General features: G+C 43.8%; 1 protein-coding gene across 9 annotated transcripts; it reads left to right on the top strand.

Moving 5' to 3' along the window:
• The first annotated feature begins 277 nt into the window (after positions 1–277).
• Positions 278–13,051, top strand: LOC146577483 (phosphatidylinositol-3-phosphate phosphatase MTMR1-like). Of its 9 annotated transcripts, XM_085254706.1 has the most exons (20): positions 278–688; positions 1,995–2,100; positions 2,178–2,201; positions 3,275–3,298; positions 5,084–5,152; positions 6,377–6,464; positions 6,549–6,643; positions 6,718–6,825; positions 7,003–7,101; positions 7,383–7,466; positions 7,671–7,820; positions 8,187–8,375; positions 8,509–8,694; positions 8,793–8,951; positions 9,033–9,080; positions 10,777–10,869; positions 10,989–11,102; positions 11,175–11,218; positions 11,306–11,438; positions 12,148–13,051. In XM_085254706.1, exons 1-20 carry the CDS (start codon positions 582–584, stop codon positions 12,307–12,309), a joined length of 2,082 nt encoding a protein of 693 aa, XP_085110832.1. In that variant the 5' UTR covers positions 278–581; the 3' UTR covers positions 12,310–13,051. The 9 variants fall into 9 exon arrangements, with proteins under 9 accessions (XP_085110832.1, XP_085110847.1, XP_085110839.1 ...); XM_085254721.1 differs by lacking the exon at positions 2,178–2,201; XM_085254713.1 differs by lacking the exon at positions 3,275–3,298.
• Positions 13,052–14,271: the final 1,220 nt, after the last annotated feature.

Below are 14,271 nucleotides of genomic sequence, written 5' to 3'. Positions count from 1 at the left end.
TTAAAGATTATATGAAACATCCTTTAAGCAGTTACCCCCGTTTCTACCAGCAGTCCTAAATGTGGTGAATTCAGACAGGTTAATTTAAGATAGAATATGTGGTTATTTATTTATTCGTGTGTTTTTTGTATTGTGTTATTATTTGATGAACATGTTTGACACCCACATCCTCTCGTGGCATTTTTCTTCGTTCCGTGTTGACTTCTTCTTCTTCTTGCGCTGATGTGGCAGTTTTGTCTAAATGGCGACGCCTGTCGGTCAGACCCTGCAACAGCATCCTTAGCACTGGTAGAAGCCGTGGCGACGTCACTGTTTGCGAACAACAATGCTGCGGGTATAGATGCGACTAAGAGGAAGTGCAAACAACCAAAGCAGAGGAAACCACTGCATGTGAGATCCGCTGTCGAGCCTCTGATTAGTTTCTTTACACCGTTCGGAGTCCTTAAAGATCCATTACAGCCGCTGGGAGCGGACACTGGAATTACACCGAGCTTTAGTTTCATCCGCATCCCTTGTCTGTATCAGAGGAAACCATCATCTGCGCCCCCCGGTGACCCAGAAACGAAGCAGTCGTGTGACAGATGGAGAAACAGGCCGGAGGTGCCGGCGCTGGGGACGGTGCAGGGGCGAACAGAAAGCCGTGGGGCTCGCCGACTTGCGGCGCGGCAGCCGGTGATACCCTGGACAGGTAAGCAGGCTCGCTAACGAGAAAACGTGACGTCGATGCCCAGCTTGTTACTTATGCTCGTCTCGCTTTCCCACTGAACACCAGCAACATGAAGTATTAGTAGTATTTCTTCACACCTTCATCTCGGCATCGATCCACAGACCAGTGCTTGGGTCAAACTTTCCAACGTGACAAAACACTCATCACGGATGTAGTGTGTTAGCATTTCATCTCAGTGTTATTTGGAACCACAACATACAACACAGTAGCTGACAAAATAATACGGTCACGTGATTAACACAGCATATAGGAAATGCACAGGAATGAGGCGGAATATGGCCACCCAGCCTGCAGACGCCGAGTTACGCATCCGTATCTGCCGCTCAGAGGAAGCGACGTGCAGCGCAGCCACCTGAGGAAGAGATGACGTGGTGACAGAAATGTTACAATGTTGCTCCTGTTAAAACAATGCCGACACTGAAACGTGGGGTTGTGTTGTGCTGGGTAGGAACCATGTTCTTTATGTAGTCTTTATGCTGATGCCTGCTTATCATCCCCCCATTATAGTACTAAAACTGGAGGAAGCGTCACACAGTCGTAACTCCTCCCCCTCAACATTCCAAGACATTCACACCACAAAGCTGCTCCAATCCAGACTGAGTCTGTCAGAGGCACTGGCTTATCTTCTGTCACCGACAAGCTTCATATGAGCTGATATATTGTTCTCGGCTTGATATTCAGGACTGTCATGGAGACCGACCGTATGTCTCCATCACTCAGACAACCGCTGTCAAAGCTCAGGGACAGGATGTTGTACTGTCTGGCTCAGGAGTGGGAGAAAAATCCATACAGCAAAGTATCATCAAATTTTCCATCCAAAAATCAACATTTTATTAAATAAATGAAAAGACTCTGTGAATACTACAAAAGTCTGACTCAGACTGACTGAAGTCACAATGCAGTTTATATCAGAGACAGATTGCATATAATTGGCAACTTCACCCCGTGTAGTTGCAGGCTGGTGTCAGTCTGATGGCCGACTCAGTCCAGCAACATTTCTGGCAGCTTTTAGTGGCAGTGTTGGTTTTCTTAGCAATCATCGTTTGCAGTTGAAATAATATTAGTTATGCATTAATAACATTGTTACTACACAGGGATTCTGCTCTTTGAGCTGGGGGAACGTTCTCATCTGTAACATGTGGTCAGCTGAACATTGTCCTCACTGACAGAGGATGTTTATCTGTTTAACACATGCATCTTACAGTGATGATGTTAAACGTGAATATAGCCGAATATACGTCAGTTCACTGTTTCACTCTGTGTTCAGTCCAACAGGTTCTCACGTAGAATGGTGTAAACAGCTAATAGCAGCCACAATCTCCAGTCAGATCTCAGGATCAGTCCAACCAGACATTGGGAGCAGGGACATCAAGGTAGATAACACACAGCACACACAGACACACACACTGCTGGCAGTGATTCTCATCCGTGTGTATTCTGTAACTAATAGGCTGGGAGAAGACCAGACTTCATGGTAAGTCTCGGAGACGTCTCCATGTGAGCTGCTTTGAGTGTGGGCGCCTAGTTTTGTCTGTTAAGTCCATATGAATGATAAAGTCTGCTGTCATTGTTTAGGGACACTACTGAGAAAGTTATCGACTGCTTCTGTCTGTCAGCGGCCTGCTCTCTGCAACCACCGCTCTGTAGCGAGGCGCATTTTGGCTCATTCATATTGAGTTTTGTCTGTTAGACCTCAGATCAGGCAGAGGTGTAATGTTCTATGTATTGCACATTATATGCAATGTGCTTTATTAACTAGACGATGCTGCTCATATAGATCTGTTATTTAGCAGGGTTTAGCTGTATTGTTTGCAAGTCTAACACATCACACTAGACCTGCAGAGAGAGACCAAACTGTGGCCCCTGGTTGTATAACATTAGATCTTTGCAAACGCTGACGATAAAATATGATAACACCTCACTACATCTTCTACAGCTATTACGTTGCACCTGAGCAATAAGGCTGACCAATATTCAGAGAACTGGAGTTTTCCTTCCCGAAATCCAGATCGGAACCAAACTCTGTGCTTATAGCTGCTGAGAACTGTGAGCTGAACAGTGTTAGTTGTGTTATTTCTTTGAAAAGTTGCATTTCCAGGAACTTATCACAGTCTTGAGAAATGTAACCAGAGTAGCACAGACTTCACTGTCACCACTGTGGTATGTACACTGTCTGTGAAATGACAAATAGCTCCTGAATGTAAAAAGACACCACTCTGTGCACATCTAATGAAATGTGTGTAGTGAATTCACCTCCACTGTGTCAGATCAAACCCTCCGATTTAAGGCTCACTTCATTAGAACAAAGTTAGAAGCGCAGCTTTCCTGCAGCTTGTCTGAACTTGTATCGGCTGTTTGTCACTTGTTGTCTTTGCTTGAATTTTGAGGCTCATTGTTTGGAGGTTGCTTCTGCGCGCTTGTCTATTTGCATCCTTCTGTTATAAACACAGACTGATGTGCCACACATTAAAGATAACCTTTGGGTTGAACCAGAGTGTCACCTTAGTGCTTTCCATTTCATGTCCATGTGGTGTGTTTAACCTCCAGGTGTCCAAGAGGCTGAATCGCAGGGTAAGAGTTGTTGTCCTTTCAACACATTTACAACACAAGTGTACTGCACACACACAGGAGTTTTGTAGCCTGGGATAAAGCAACAGCTGCCTCTTGACTGTGATTCTTGTGATACAGCAAATGTTCAAATTAGACGAATACCTGTAACGGCTCTGAATAAATATTGCATGTGATGCAAATTTGAGCAGTTTGTTACTGTGTGACAGTGTGTAACCAAATCAGCCTCCTGCTGCAGACAGACCAGAGCTGCTGCTCCTCTCTGCTCACTGTACTTCCTGTTTTATCCCTCTCTGCTTTTCTTCATCTTTCTTTTTTCATTCTTAATTAAGTATGAAACTGACTCCACTGCAACAGAGAAAGAAACCAACCAGACAAACTGTAGCGCCTCAATAAGAAAATCTAATTAAAGTGGGGTTTTTTGTAACTCGATGTTGTTTGATGAGTGGAGTGGCTGCAAATCAATTTCCCATTGGGGACATTAAAGTTACCAAACAGTGTTTGCATGTGAAGGCCATCACAGTGGTGGGAGCATCAAGCTGTGGGAATAATTCAGTGTTTCTAGAACTGGGAATCATGCCAGTGGGTGGAAGGAATCCTGAATGGATCTGTGAAGCTTCTGAGCAAACCTAGGTCTGGTTTGTTATAATAACAATAATAATACATTTTATCTATAGGTGCCTTTAAGAGGCTCAAGGTCACCTTACAATAGCACAAGAACAATCGCAACAATATAAAAAACATGGCAAAATAACATTTAGACATAAGGTAAATAAGAAAAACCAAGCATGACAGTATAAAAGCTGAGCAAGTAAAAATGGACTAAGACAGAGCAGGTGTATGCAATTCTGAATAGATGAGTTTTGAGATGTGAATTAAAAGTGGTTTGTGGTCAGGAAGTTCTGGTGGAAGTGCATCCAAGTGCATCCACCACACAGGCGGAGCAGAGTGGGGTCGTTAGGCCTGGGGTTCAAGCTTGACAGGAAGTGCTTCCTGGAGCTCTACCAGGGCCCAAAATGCCTGGAATTATTTAGAAAAAAAAGAGATGCCCAAATACACTCCACAGGGTCAAAGGTCACATACTTGTTGTTTTTCAGTGTTTAACAGTTCATCCTTAAAATATTTGTGTTTTTCTCTTATTATCCCTGATAACACTCTTATAGTTTACAGTAGAGCAACACAACTACCAGATGTTGAAAGAAATAGTCGTCCTGACAAAGGGACAAAAACTCTCAGATGATTTTATGACACTTTTACAGCTGAAACAGCAAAATGATTCCAGGCGGCCGGCTTAACATGATCGATGTTATTAAACCCCAACTTGCTCTTTATTGCATCTGTCAGAGGTAAAACGTGATTGGTGAACGAGGGATGCTTTGAGTGCTCACGTAGAGTCCACATTAGCATCAGGGGAGCTAATATTTTTGACTCTGGTAGGTTTTGTGAAATTAATTTGCTTCTATGTGAAAGGGGACATAGTGTGCACATCCATCATATAAACCTCAGATGTTTGGGAACCCTGTTAAAAACTCCCTGCTGTTTAACAACACTTGGGAAACTTGACAAACCTACTTTAAACATTTTTCATAGACGGCCCAATAATTCTGTGCTCATCTGTTTCACACGAGCTAGACTTTGTTTTGTACCGCCCTCTCAAAGGGAGTGATGCACTTGTGTCGTCACATCTTCAAACACATAACATCTTTCAGTCTATAAGCGTGTCCTTTTACTATATAATCTCTCTCTGTCTCTTTGTCTCACTGTCTTCATGCTGGCTTTTCCCTGCAGCAGGATTCACAGGATGAAGGGCTTTGTTACCATGGAGACATTGACTCTGAGCATCCTTCCAATGCTTTGGCAAGTCTGTCTCTTACTTTTCTTCAGTTTTCTTGCTCCTCGCTCTGTTGGTCTGCCTGCTTCATCCTTTCCGTTCACTCTTCTTTCCCTTAGTGCTGCTGCGCTATCCTGGCAAAATGATATGTACAACAGTCAGGGAGGGTCTTATAAAAGATGTTACTGATTCGTATTCTTGGAAATGTAGAATGTGTGTGGTAGCCAGGTCCTGATTAAGAATCAGACAAAACATTAAAACCAGTATTGTTGAACAATCATATGACGCGCTTTGGTGACAGTGGGAAGGAAAAACCTCCGGCAGAACCAGGCTCAGGGAGGGGCGGGGCCATCTGCTGCGACCGGTTGGGTTGAGAGAAGGAAGACAGGATAAAGACATGCTGTGGAAGAGAGACAGAGATTAATAACAAGTATGATTCAGTGCAGAGAGGTCTGTTAATACATAAGCTGTGTCCCAAAACCTAGGATGCATCCTTTGCAGTAAGGAGGACCCGGCCTCCTTTGGAGGCCTTCTCGGCCCAAGTAGACCGAGGAGGCCGGAAGTGCAGAGCTTTGAAATTGGACGATCCAGCCTTCAGTTTTGCAACACTAGCTGTCTCGGTGGAGTTTAATAAACTCGGCCGTCTGCTCCTTGCCATCTAAAATATAACAGGACGCTGGAGCAAACTCTCGACGGTCTCTTTTGACGTTTATTCAGCTGTATAGAAACTATAACTTTAATCTCAGCCAAACCGATTTACTCACGAACAAATAAAATACTGAAAAAAGCCAAACATTAACATTTTTAAGTTATCCAAGTGACTGATATATCATGTTTAACCTCAGTAGCGAAACACGGCGGGAGTCTGAAAACAGCGTGCGGGGATTTTGCAGTTCTCGCTGGCTCGAGTGACCATTGAACCCCGGCTAGCTATCGAGCTGGTGGGTAACAGATGTCTCCGAAAACGTTGGAGCACTTTGGGACACAGCTTTAGTGAGTGAAGAAGGAACACCCAGTGCATCATGGGAATCCCCCAGCAGCCTACACCTATTGCAGCATAACTAAGGGAGGATCCAGCTCGAACTATATGCTTTAGCAAAAAGGATTATTGTTCTAACACTGATGAGTTTATTTTGCAACAGTAGCAAAATACCTCTCCATTACAGGCTTGATAACGATGTGTCTGCAAGTACTAGCTAGCATAAAACAGGTGTGTAGTGGTCCCACTGAGTGATCTGTGATCTTTGCAGACCCTCCCAGGTCTGAGATACGGAGCACAGGTCAAAATGTTCCAGAACCAGGTTCCTCTGCTCCCTGGAGAGACCATCCAAACTACAGGTACCTTCATTCTTCCTAGTCTCTATGTGTATTGTCCAGTCATACAAATACACCTGTGTAATCAGCGCTTTTCTTTTCCTACAGTCAAGGATGTGATGTACATTTGTCCATTCAGCGGTCTGGTTACTGGGACTTTGACCATCACAGACTACAAGCTGTACTTCATCAGTGTGGAAAAGGTCTGCTAGATTATTAGAAGTGCTGTAGCGCGCTCCATCTGTACCAGTGTGTTCATGTTAGTGTGTCCATTCAGGACTCTCCCTTCATTCTGGATGTGAACCTGGGAGTCATCAGCAGGATCGAATCTATCAGTGTTCCCAACCAAGGAGAGAACAACAAGGGACTGGAGCTGGTCTGCAAGGTACCGCTTTAATACACAAGCAGTCACACAAATGCATGATTACATGTGTTAAAACACATTATCTAACATCTTATAGGCATTTTTATTTAACAGCAATAAAAGAAAAACCCAGAAAATGTGCAAATGTCTTATTTTGGCGAGTCTGCTGATTGAGCAGTTTCCTGCTTCATGCTTCAGGACATGAGGAGTCCCAGGTTTGCCTATAAGATGGAGGAGAGCCAGCCGGACGTGGTGGAGGTGCTGACCAAACATGCCTTTCCTCTGTCCCACAGTCTGGTCAGTTTAATTCTCTTGTCCTGTATTTACTGCTTTTAACTGACGTGTCACTCAGATCTGCCTCACAACATCCAGTGACAGATAGCAGACGCAAGCACCAACATACAAAATGATAAAGAGGAGCAAAGGTTGGAGGATAGTGAGGAGTTTGACAGTTAGCTGTAGAAGGCTTTTGGTTAGTCCCATAAGGCAAACTGGTCGTGAGTGAGGGCGATTATAGCAAAAACTGCTGTTTGTTACATCTGCATGACTAATACTGTAACTGTGACTTCCTCTGGCAGCCCTTGTTTGCCTTCCTGTACAAAGAGCAGTTTCCTGTGGACGGCTGGAAGGTGTATGACCCAGCAGCAGAATACAGACGTCAGGTAACTCCACGGGCGCCGTTACTCTACGACTGACATGTTGCCAGTTAACCTCATTTGTTGCAAAATGTTTCTCTGTTTCTTTTTTAATAGCACTTTTCCAGCATCCTGAACATTTTATGTGTGAACAAGTTACGTGTGTATCAGATTTGTTTTCTACATTATCCAGACTTTGTTTCTTTCCTCTGCTTGCATGTCTTTTGTCAGGGGCTTCCTAATGAGAGCTGGACCATCAGTAAGATAAACAGCACCTACGAGCTATGTGACACGTATCCTTCCATCCTGGTCATCCCCACCAACATCACAGATGAAGACATCAAACGAGTGGCTGTGTTCAGAGCCAAGCACCGTATACCGGTCAGTCTGAGCACAGATCTGAGGCTTTGCTCTTTATCTCAGAGTAGAACGGGAGCAGCTCCCAGTTTGGATTCGAGGGACAGACAGCGTCTCTACTTTTAAGATTAAAGATATAGTTAGGGCTGGATTAGCTGACCCTAAACCTCCCTGATGTTACGCTGCAATAGGCTGCTGCAAGCTTCCCGCGATGTTTGCAGGTTCATTGGCTGATGACTTGTCAGTTAGCCATACATCTTGCTTTGTAACTTTAGTATTTATGGGAACACACAAAATGAATGTTAGTTTAGATTGTGTCCGAGCTGTTTCCTCATGCTGTGCTCAGTGTGTTTGGCTCGCTTGAACTGGTCTTGCTCTTCCTGCTTGCAGGTCTTGTCCTGGATCCACCCGGAGTCTCAGGCCACCATCGTACGCTGTAGCCAGCCGCTAGTTGGGCCGTCAGACCGTCGCTGTAAAGAAGACGAACGCTTTCTCCAAATCATCATGGACGCCAACGCTCAGTCCCACAAGCTCACCATCTTTGATGCCCGACAGAGCAGCGTGGCCATCACCAACAAGGTGCAACACAGAGCGTTTTAACCACGCTGCTATAGAGACATGCTTCTTCATCACTGCTCACCCTTACATCACTTATTAACACGGAAATCTCTCTTTTTCTTTTGGACTCCTCCGCTGCCTCCATCACATGCAGGGAAAGGATGGAGGGTATGAAAGCGAGAGTTTCTACCCCAATGTAGAGCTAAACTTCCTGGAAATTCCAAACATTCATGTGATGAGGGAGTCTCTCAGGAAGATGAAGGATGTCGTTTATCCTACCATAGACGAAGCCCACTGGCACTCCTTTATCGACCAGACGCACTGGCTGGAGTACATACGGGTAAACTACACAAACGCACGCCAGCCACATAAAAGAAGGAACAAGCTGTTTCCTTATGCAAAGAATAGATCTTAACCACACGGCCCTGCTGTGTTTAGCTGTTATTAGCAGGAGCAGCAAAGGTAGCTGATAAGCTGGAGTCTGGGAAGACGTCGGTGGTGGTTCACTGCAGCGACGGCTGGGACAGGACAGCCCAGCTTACCTCTCTGGCCATGCTGATGCTGGACAGTTACTATCGCACACTGAGAGGCTTCCAGGTTACACACACCAAGTACACACTCCAAACCTCATCTTTGCATGTAGTAACGTACTAAACATATATATGCTTGTGTTTGCAGGTTTTAGTGGAGAAGGAGTGGATTAGTTTTGGACACAAGTTTGCTGCTGTAAGAGTCTGCTACATATAATATTTGTTGGTTTGCTTTATATCCCTATTTTTTACATAACAACATAACAATCTGGCATCAACATGCAGTCATTTACATAGTTACCTGGAATGAAGTACATTCACGAGCCTTTGCTTTTCATGTACACGCTCAAGTGTCGCTGCATATGTAAACAAGTTAGAGGTGCTGTAATGCATTTGCTTCACATGCAGAGATTCCGAGTCCAGGAGGAGAAATACTTACGAGAAGATCTGTCATAAAAATCTGCACCATATTAAATATGCATGCCTTGTTATTAAGGAAGCTTTTAGTTGTATATGAGAAAGCAAATGATACGACTCAACATCAGGCATTCTTTACCTCGCCAGCTCCACAGTTAGAAGTCTGTCAGATAGTTTGCAAAATTAATTAATAATACTAATTAATAATTTGAAAATAGGGCAGGAAACTGAACGGCAAATGCAGAGCAAAGGAAAAATTGATATGTTTTATATTTTAGATTCCATCCTTTGCTTTGTTGGCAGCGCTGCAAACCCTCGGCCTTCTCTCAGTGAGCTTCATGATGGGGTCACCTGACGTGTTTCCCCTCACAGGTGAGCCTGTCAGGGCTCATTTGCTGAATTTCTTGCCTTCTTAATGAGGTTGGGACCATCAGGTGTGTTGTGCAGCAGTCAGGTTGGTGCACAGCTGGCAGCCATATTTGACAACTGTCAGAATTCATATTATGGTGAGAACCAATCAGCTGAGAGAAACAACAGCCCATCATTACTTTAAGAACTGAAGGTCAGTCAGGCTGTAAAACTGCTAAAACTTTGAATGTGTCCCCAAGTGCTGTCACAAAAACCATCAAGACCACGATGAAACTGTCTCACATGAGGACGCCCCAGGAAAGGAAGAGCAGGAGTCCCCTCTGCTGCTGAGGATTCATCCGAGTCACCAGCCTCAGAAATCACAAGTTAACAGCAGCTCAGATCAGAGCCCAGATAGATGCCACACAGAGCTCCAGTAGCAGACACATCTCTACATGTTCAGAGGAGACTGTGTGAATCAGGCTTTTATGGTCAAACAGCTGCTGAGAAACACAAGGAGTGGACATTAGACCAGAGGACATCTGTGCTTTGGTCTGATGGGTCCAAATCTGAGATCTTTGGTTCCACCTGCCGAGTCTTTGTGCGATGCAGAAATGAAGGCCTCCACAGTCACCTGACCTAAACCCAGTGTGGATGGTTTGGGATGAGATGGAGCTCAGAGTGAAGGCAAAGGACCAACAAGTGCTCAGCATCTCTGGGAACTCCTTCAAGACTGTTGGAAACCGTTTCAGGAGACGACCTCATGAAGCTCATGGCGAGAACGCCAAGAGTGAGCAAAGCAGGAATCAAAGCAAAGGCTGTTTGGAAGAATCTGAAATATCAAACATGTTCTGAGTTATTTCACACTTTTCTGTTATTACAGAATTCCACATGTGTTCATTCATAGTTCTGATGCCTTCAGTGAGAATCTACAGTGTAAACACTCATGAAAATAAAGGAACAACATCCATACTTTTGACTGGTTGTATATTTCTGTGTAAAAGCTCAGAAATGATGCAGGAGTCTAGTTTCATATTAAACATATCAGATGTAAGAAATATGAAGATTTGAAACGACGTCAGGCAGGCTGAACAAATGCTTATAACTACTTTTCCCCTGTGTTAAAGCGCGTGGGCCACGGTGATGAGAACCATGCTAACTCAGAGCGCTCGCCTCTGTTCGTCCAGTTTATCGACTGCGTCTGGCAGATGACTCGACAGGTCGGTCCTGGACTCCAGCTTCAACAGCACATCGTGTTCGTTTCTTGATTCCAGGAGTTGGCATGTATGTCTTTGTGTGTACGTATTTACATCATTTCTCTGACTCGTTCTGAACGCAGTTCCCAGCAGCCTTTGAGTTCAATGAGCTCTTCCTGATCACCGTGCTGGACCATCTGTACAGCTGTCTGTTTGGTACATTCCTCTACAGCAGTGAACAGGAGCGGGCCAACCAGGTATGTTCGTGTCCTGATGCAACAGGGTCATAGAAGCTGTTTCAGCTGAAAGTCTAACTTTGTTTTGTGCAGGAGGTTCCAGCCAAGACTGTGTCTCTCTGGTCGTACATCAACAGGTACGTTAATGACCTCGCTGGTTATGTTAAGCGTGAGTGGACAAGATTACTGAAAGGTTTTGACTGGTTGATGCTGTTACCTGACAGCCAGCCCGAGGACTTCACCAACCCCTTCTACGTGGACTATGAAAACCACGTTCTCTACCCGATGGTTTCGCCCAGACACCTGGAGCTTTGGACCAGTTACTATGCCCGCTGGAACCCACGCATGAGGCCACAGGTACGCAGGTGGTAGCTGGTGAAGGAGTCTGGTTAGGGATGAGATGTTCACCACAGATAAATGTTACCAGAAAACAACAGGTAACAGAAACAAGATCTACAAGAAAGCTCTCATGATGGATTTAGTCATCCATCCACCCGCTTCTGCTTCTCCTTGTCAGGGTCGCGGGCTGATCAATTATTGATTCATGTACTAACAGGAACCGAGCAACAGAGACCGTATGGTTACATTGTGACCTTGGTTCTCTGAGTAAGAATCTCTGGAGAGTGGAGTCTCGATATGATAGAGAACTAATGTCTAAGTTCTATATTTCACTGTTTTACTCTTTGGTGCAGTTGTGGATGTTATTTTTGTGGCTCAGCTGCAGGGGAGGGTGGAGCAGTGGGTTCAGGGGAAGCTGAGCCACACAGCTGCTCTCAGTCACCTGGTCATGCCGGGACACAGGACACGGGACCTGATGAGAGAAGGGAAGATAAAATTTTGATCAAATAATCCCAGACGAAGGAGCTTATTTTTTATAATACAGAGAAGAAAACATCTTCTTTTCTATTCAGTTCTGGCTGCTTATCTCCTGATGGTGTTGGAGTTCACTCACAAACAGCAGACACTCAGACAGAGCTCACAGTAAGAGTCTCAGCTGTGCCGAGCTGAGTCTACTGAGGACTGCTGGAGAAAGACTGTAGCTCCTCACGCTGTGATTGTGTTTCAGGTACCAGTGCACCAGACTCTGAAGGATCTGCTGATCCTGAGAGCAGAGCTCCAGAGGAGGGTGGAGGAGCTGCAAAGAGAGGCTTCATCCCACTCCCTGTCGTCCTCCTCGGACCACTCTCCGACACACACCGCAGGAACCCCGCTGCACACGGCTGTCTGACAGGGACGGCCACACATGACTGCTTTTGTGTGTTTTAACAAAGTTACACCAAAATACTAATTGACTGATATTTTTATCAACATTTCCATTTGAGAAAAATAAAATAACTCCTCGAGATATTTGTAAAATTAAAAAGCATTTAGAAAATGTTTTAAACTAGACCTAACTGAAGCGTCCTGTTAACTATATTTATATTATTTTTATTGCACTTCACAAGAGCATGGATTTTTTCTACTGTTCAACCAAAGCATGTTAGAAAACATGTTAATATAAAGTGATTTGGGTTCATTTTCTTGTTGCACTCTGTGGATGTTGCACCAGTTCAACCTTAAAACTAATTATGTGAATGCAAAGCATGAAAAATAAAAAGTTATTCTTATTCAGAGCTTGTGGTTTAAGGCTCTACGTGCAGATTTTTATATGATGTGTTGTTGTTTTAGGGCTCTGCTGCTCTGACGAGTCACATGCACTGCTGAACACGCTCCAGCTGGTAATGTTTATTGATTTGTAATGAAGACAGTTATGAACGGAAACTGTAAAATTATTGAACTCTAAAGAAGATAACAGCTACAGCTGTTTTATTTTCCAGCTCTACCACACAGTTCATGGCACAACCAACTATTCTCTGCTTACAAACACAGGGACCAACGTCTGCATGCAGAGACTGCTGTGTGTTTCCTTTTTATTTTTTACAAACACCAACTTCTTCTTTGTCTTAAATAAACTATTTTTGTCTTCTGTGTTTCTGTTGCGTCTCTGTGAAACAACACGTCCCTGGTCACATCCTTCAAAACGTGTTTTTTTTTTCCACTGTATAAAACTGTTTGCAATGCATGCCCCTCATGTATGACTGTATGCATGTTCATGCTGCTCTGTTTTCTCAGTTTGCTTCAGAATCAGTGTTAGAACCTGGCAAATAAGAATTTTTATTCATATTTCATTCTTATATGGAACACAATATGTGTCATTATGAAGGCCTTAAATGCACAGGGTGCAGGTCTGCCACCCTGTGTAGCTTCACACACTCCTGACAAACTGATGTTGCAGAAACATTATACACAGCAGCTTAAGAATAAAACAAAACACGACAGACAGCAGCTGTTAATTTGATCATAATTGATTGCTTTTGTATCATTATCGTTCTTATTTACACATTTAAATACAACAGCAACGCTGACCAAAGTCCTGTACAGAAATACAAAATAGTATCAAATAATTTGTACTGTATGAAAAGCCAGTGAATACAAATGTGTTTTTAGATGAAATTTGAAAAGACTGACAGTAGGAGCCTGTCTGATGTGTAGGGGTACATTTAGGGGCTACGAACCCTTGATGGCCTCTGTGAACCAGCCTCGACCTTGGTGCGGCTAAAAGCAACAAATCATTTGATCTAAGAGATCTAGAGGGCGCATAAGGCTGCAAGAGGTCAGACAAATACCCTGGAGCGTGTCCATTTAGTGCTTTGTAAGTTGACAATAGTATTTTAAAATCAATTCTGAAGTGAACGGCGAGCATCAGGGAAATATGTTCACGTCTTTTAGTTCGTGTCAGAAGACGAGCTGCAGCATTTTCGACCAATTGGAGTCTTGCGAGGCAGGTCCGACTAACTCCAACATATAAGGAGTTATAATAGTTCAGCTGGGATGTGATAAAAGCTTGGATTGCCCGTTCAAAGACTTTAAAAGACAAAAATGAACTCGCCTTAGATATAAGCCTCAGTTTGAAAAAAAAAAAACCCCGCTGTACAACTGAGCTAATCTGTTTTTTAATTTTTGTCAACTATAACCCCCAAATATTTAACGTTCGACTTCATAAAAGGTTCAAGACTGTGCAGGTTAAAATGATAAGTGCTGCCACTTGGTCCAAACATTTCAGTTTTGTTCTCATTAAAGTTGAGGAAGTTAGAGGAAATCCAGATGTTAGTCTCCAAAAGTTTATTCTGTTCATCTGGACGTTTTCAGA

Source organism: Mchenga conophoros, linkage group LG3 (genome assembly GCF_057382185.1).
Source record: "Mchenga conophoros isolate Kocher_MC1m ecotype Shallow Benthic linkage group LG3, M_conophoros_male_GT1.1, whole genome shotgun sequence".
Classification (NCBI taxonomy): Eukaryota; Metazoa; Chordata; class Actinopteri; order Cichliformes; family Cichlidae; genus Mchenga; species Mchenga conophoros.
Note: the sequence above shows the minus strand (reverse complement) of the source record. Positions and strands in the feature narration are given on the sequence as shown.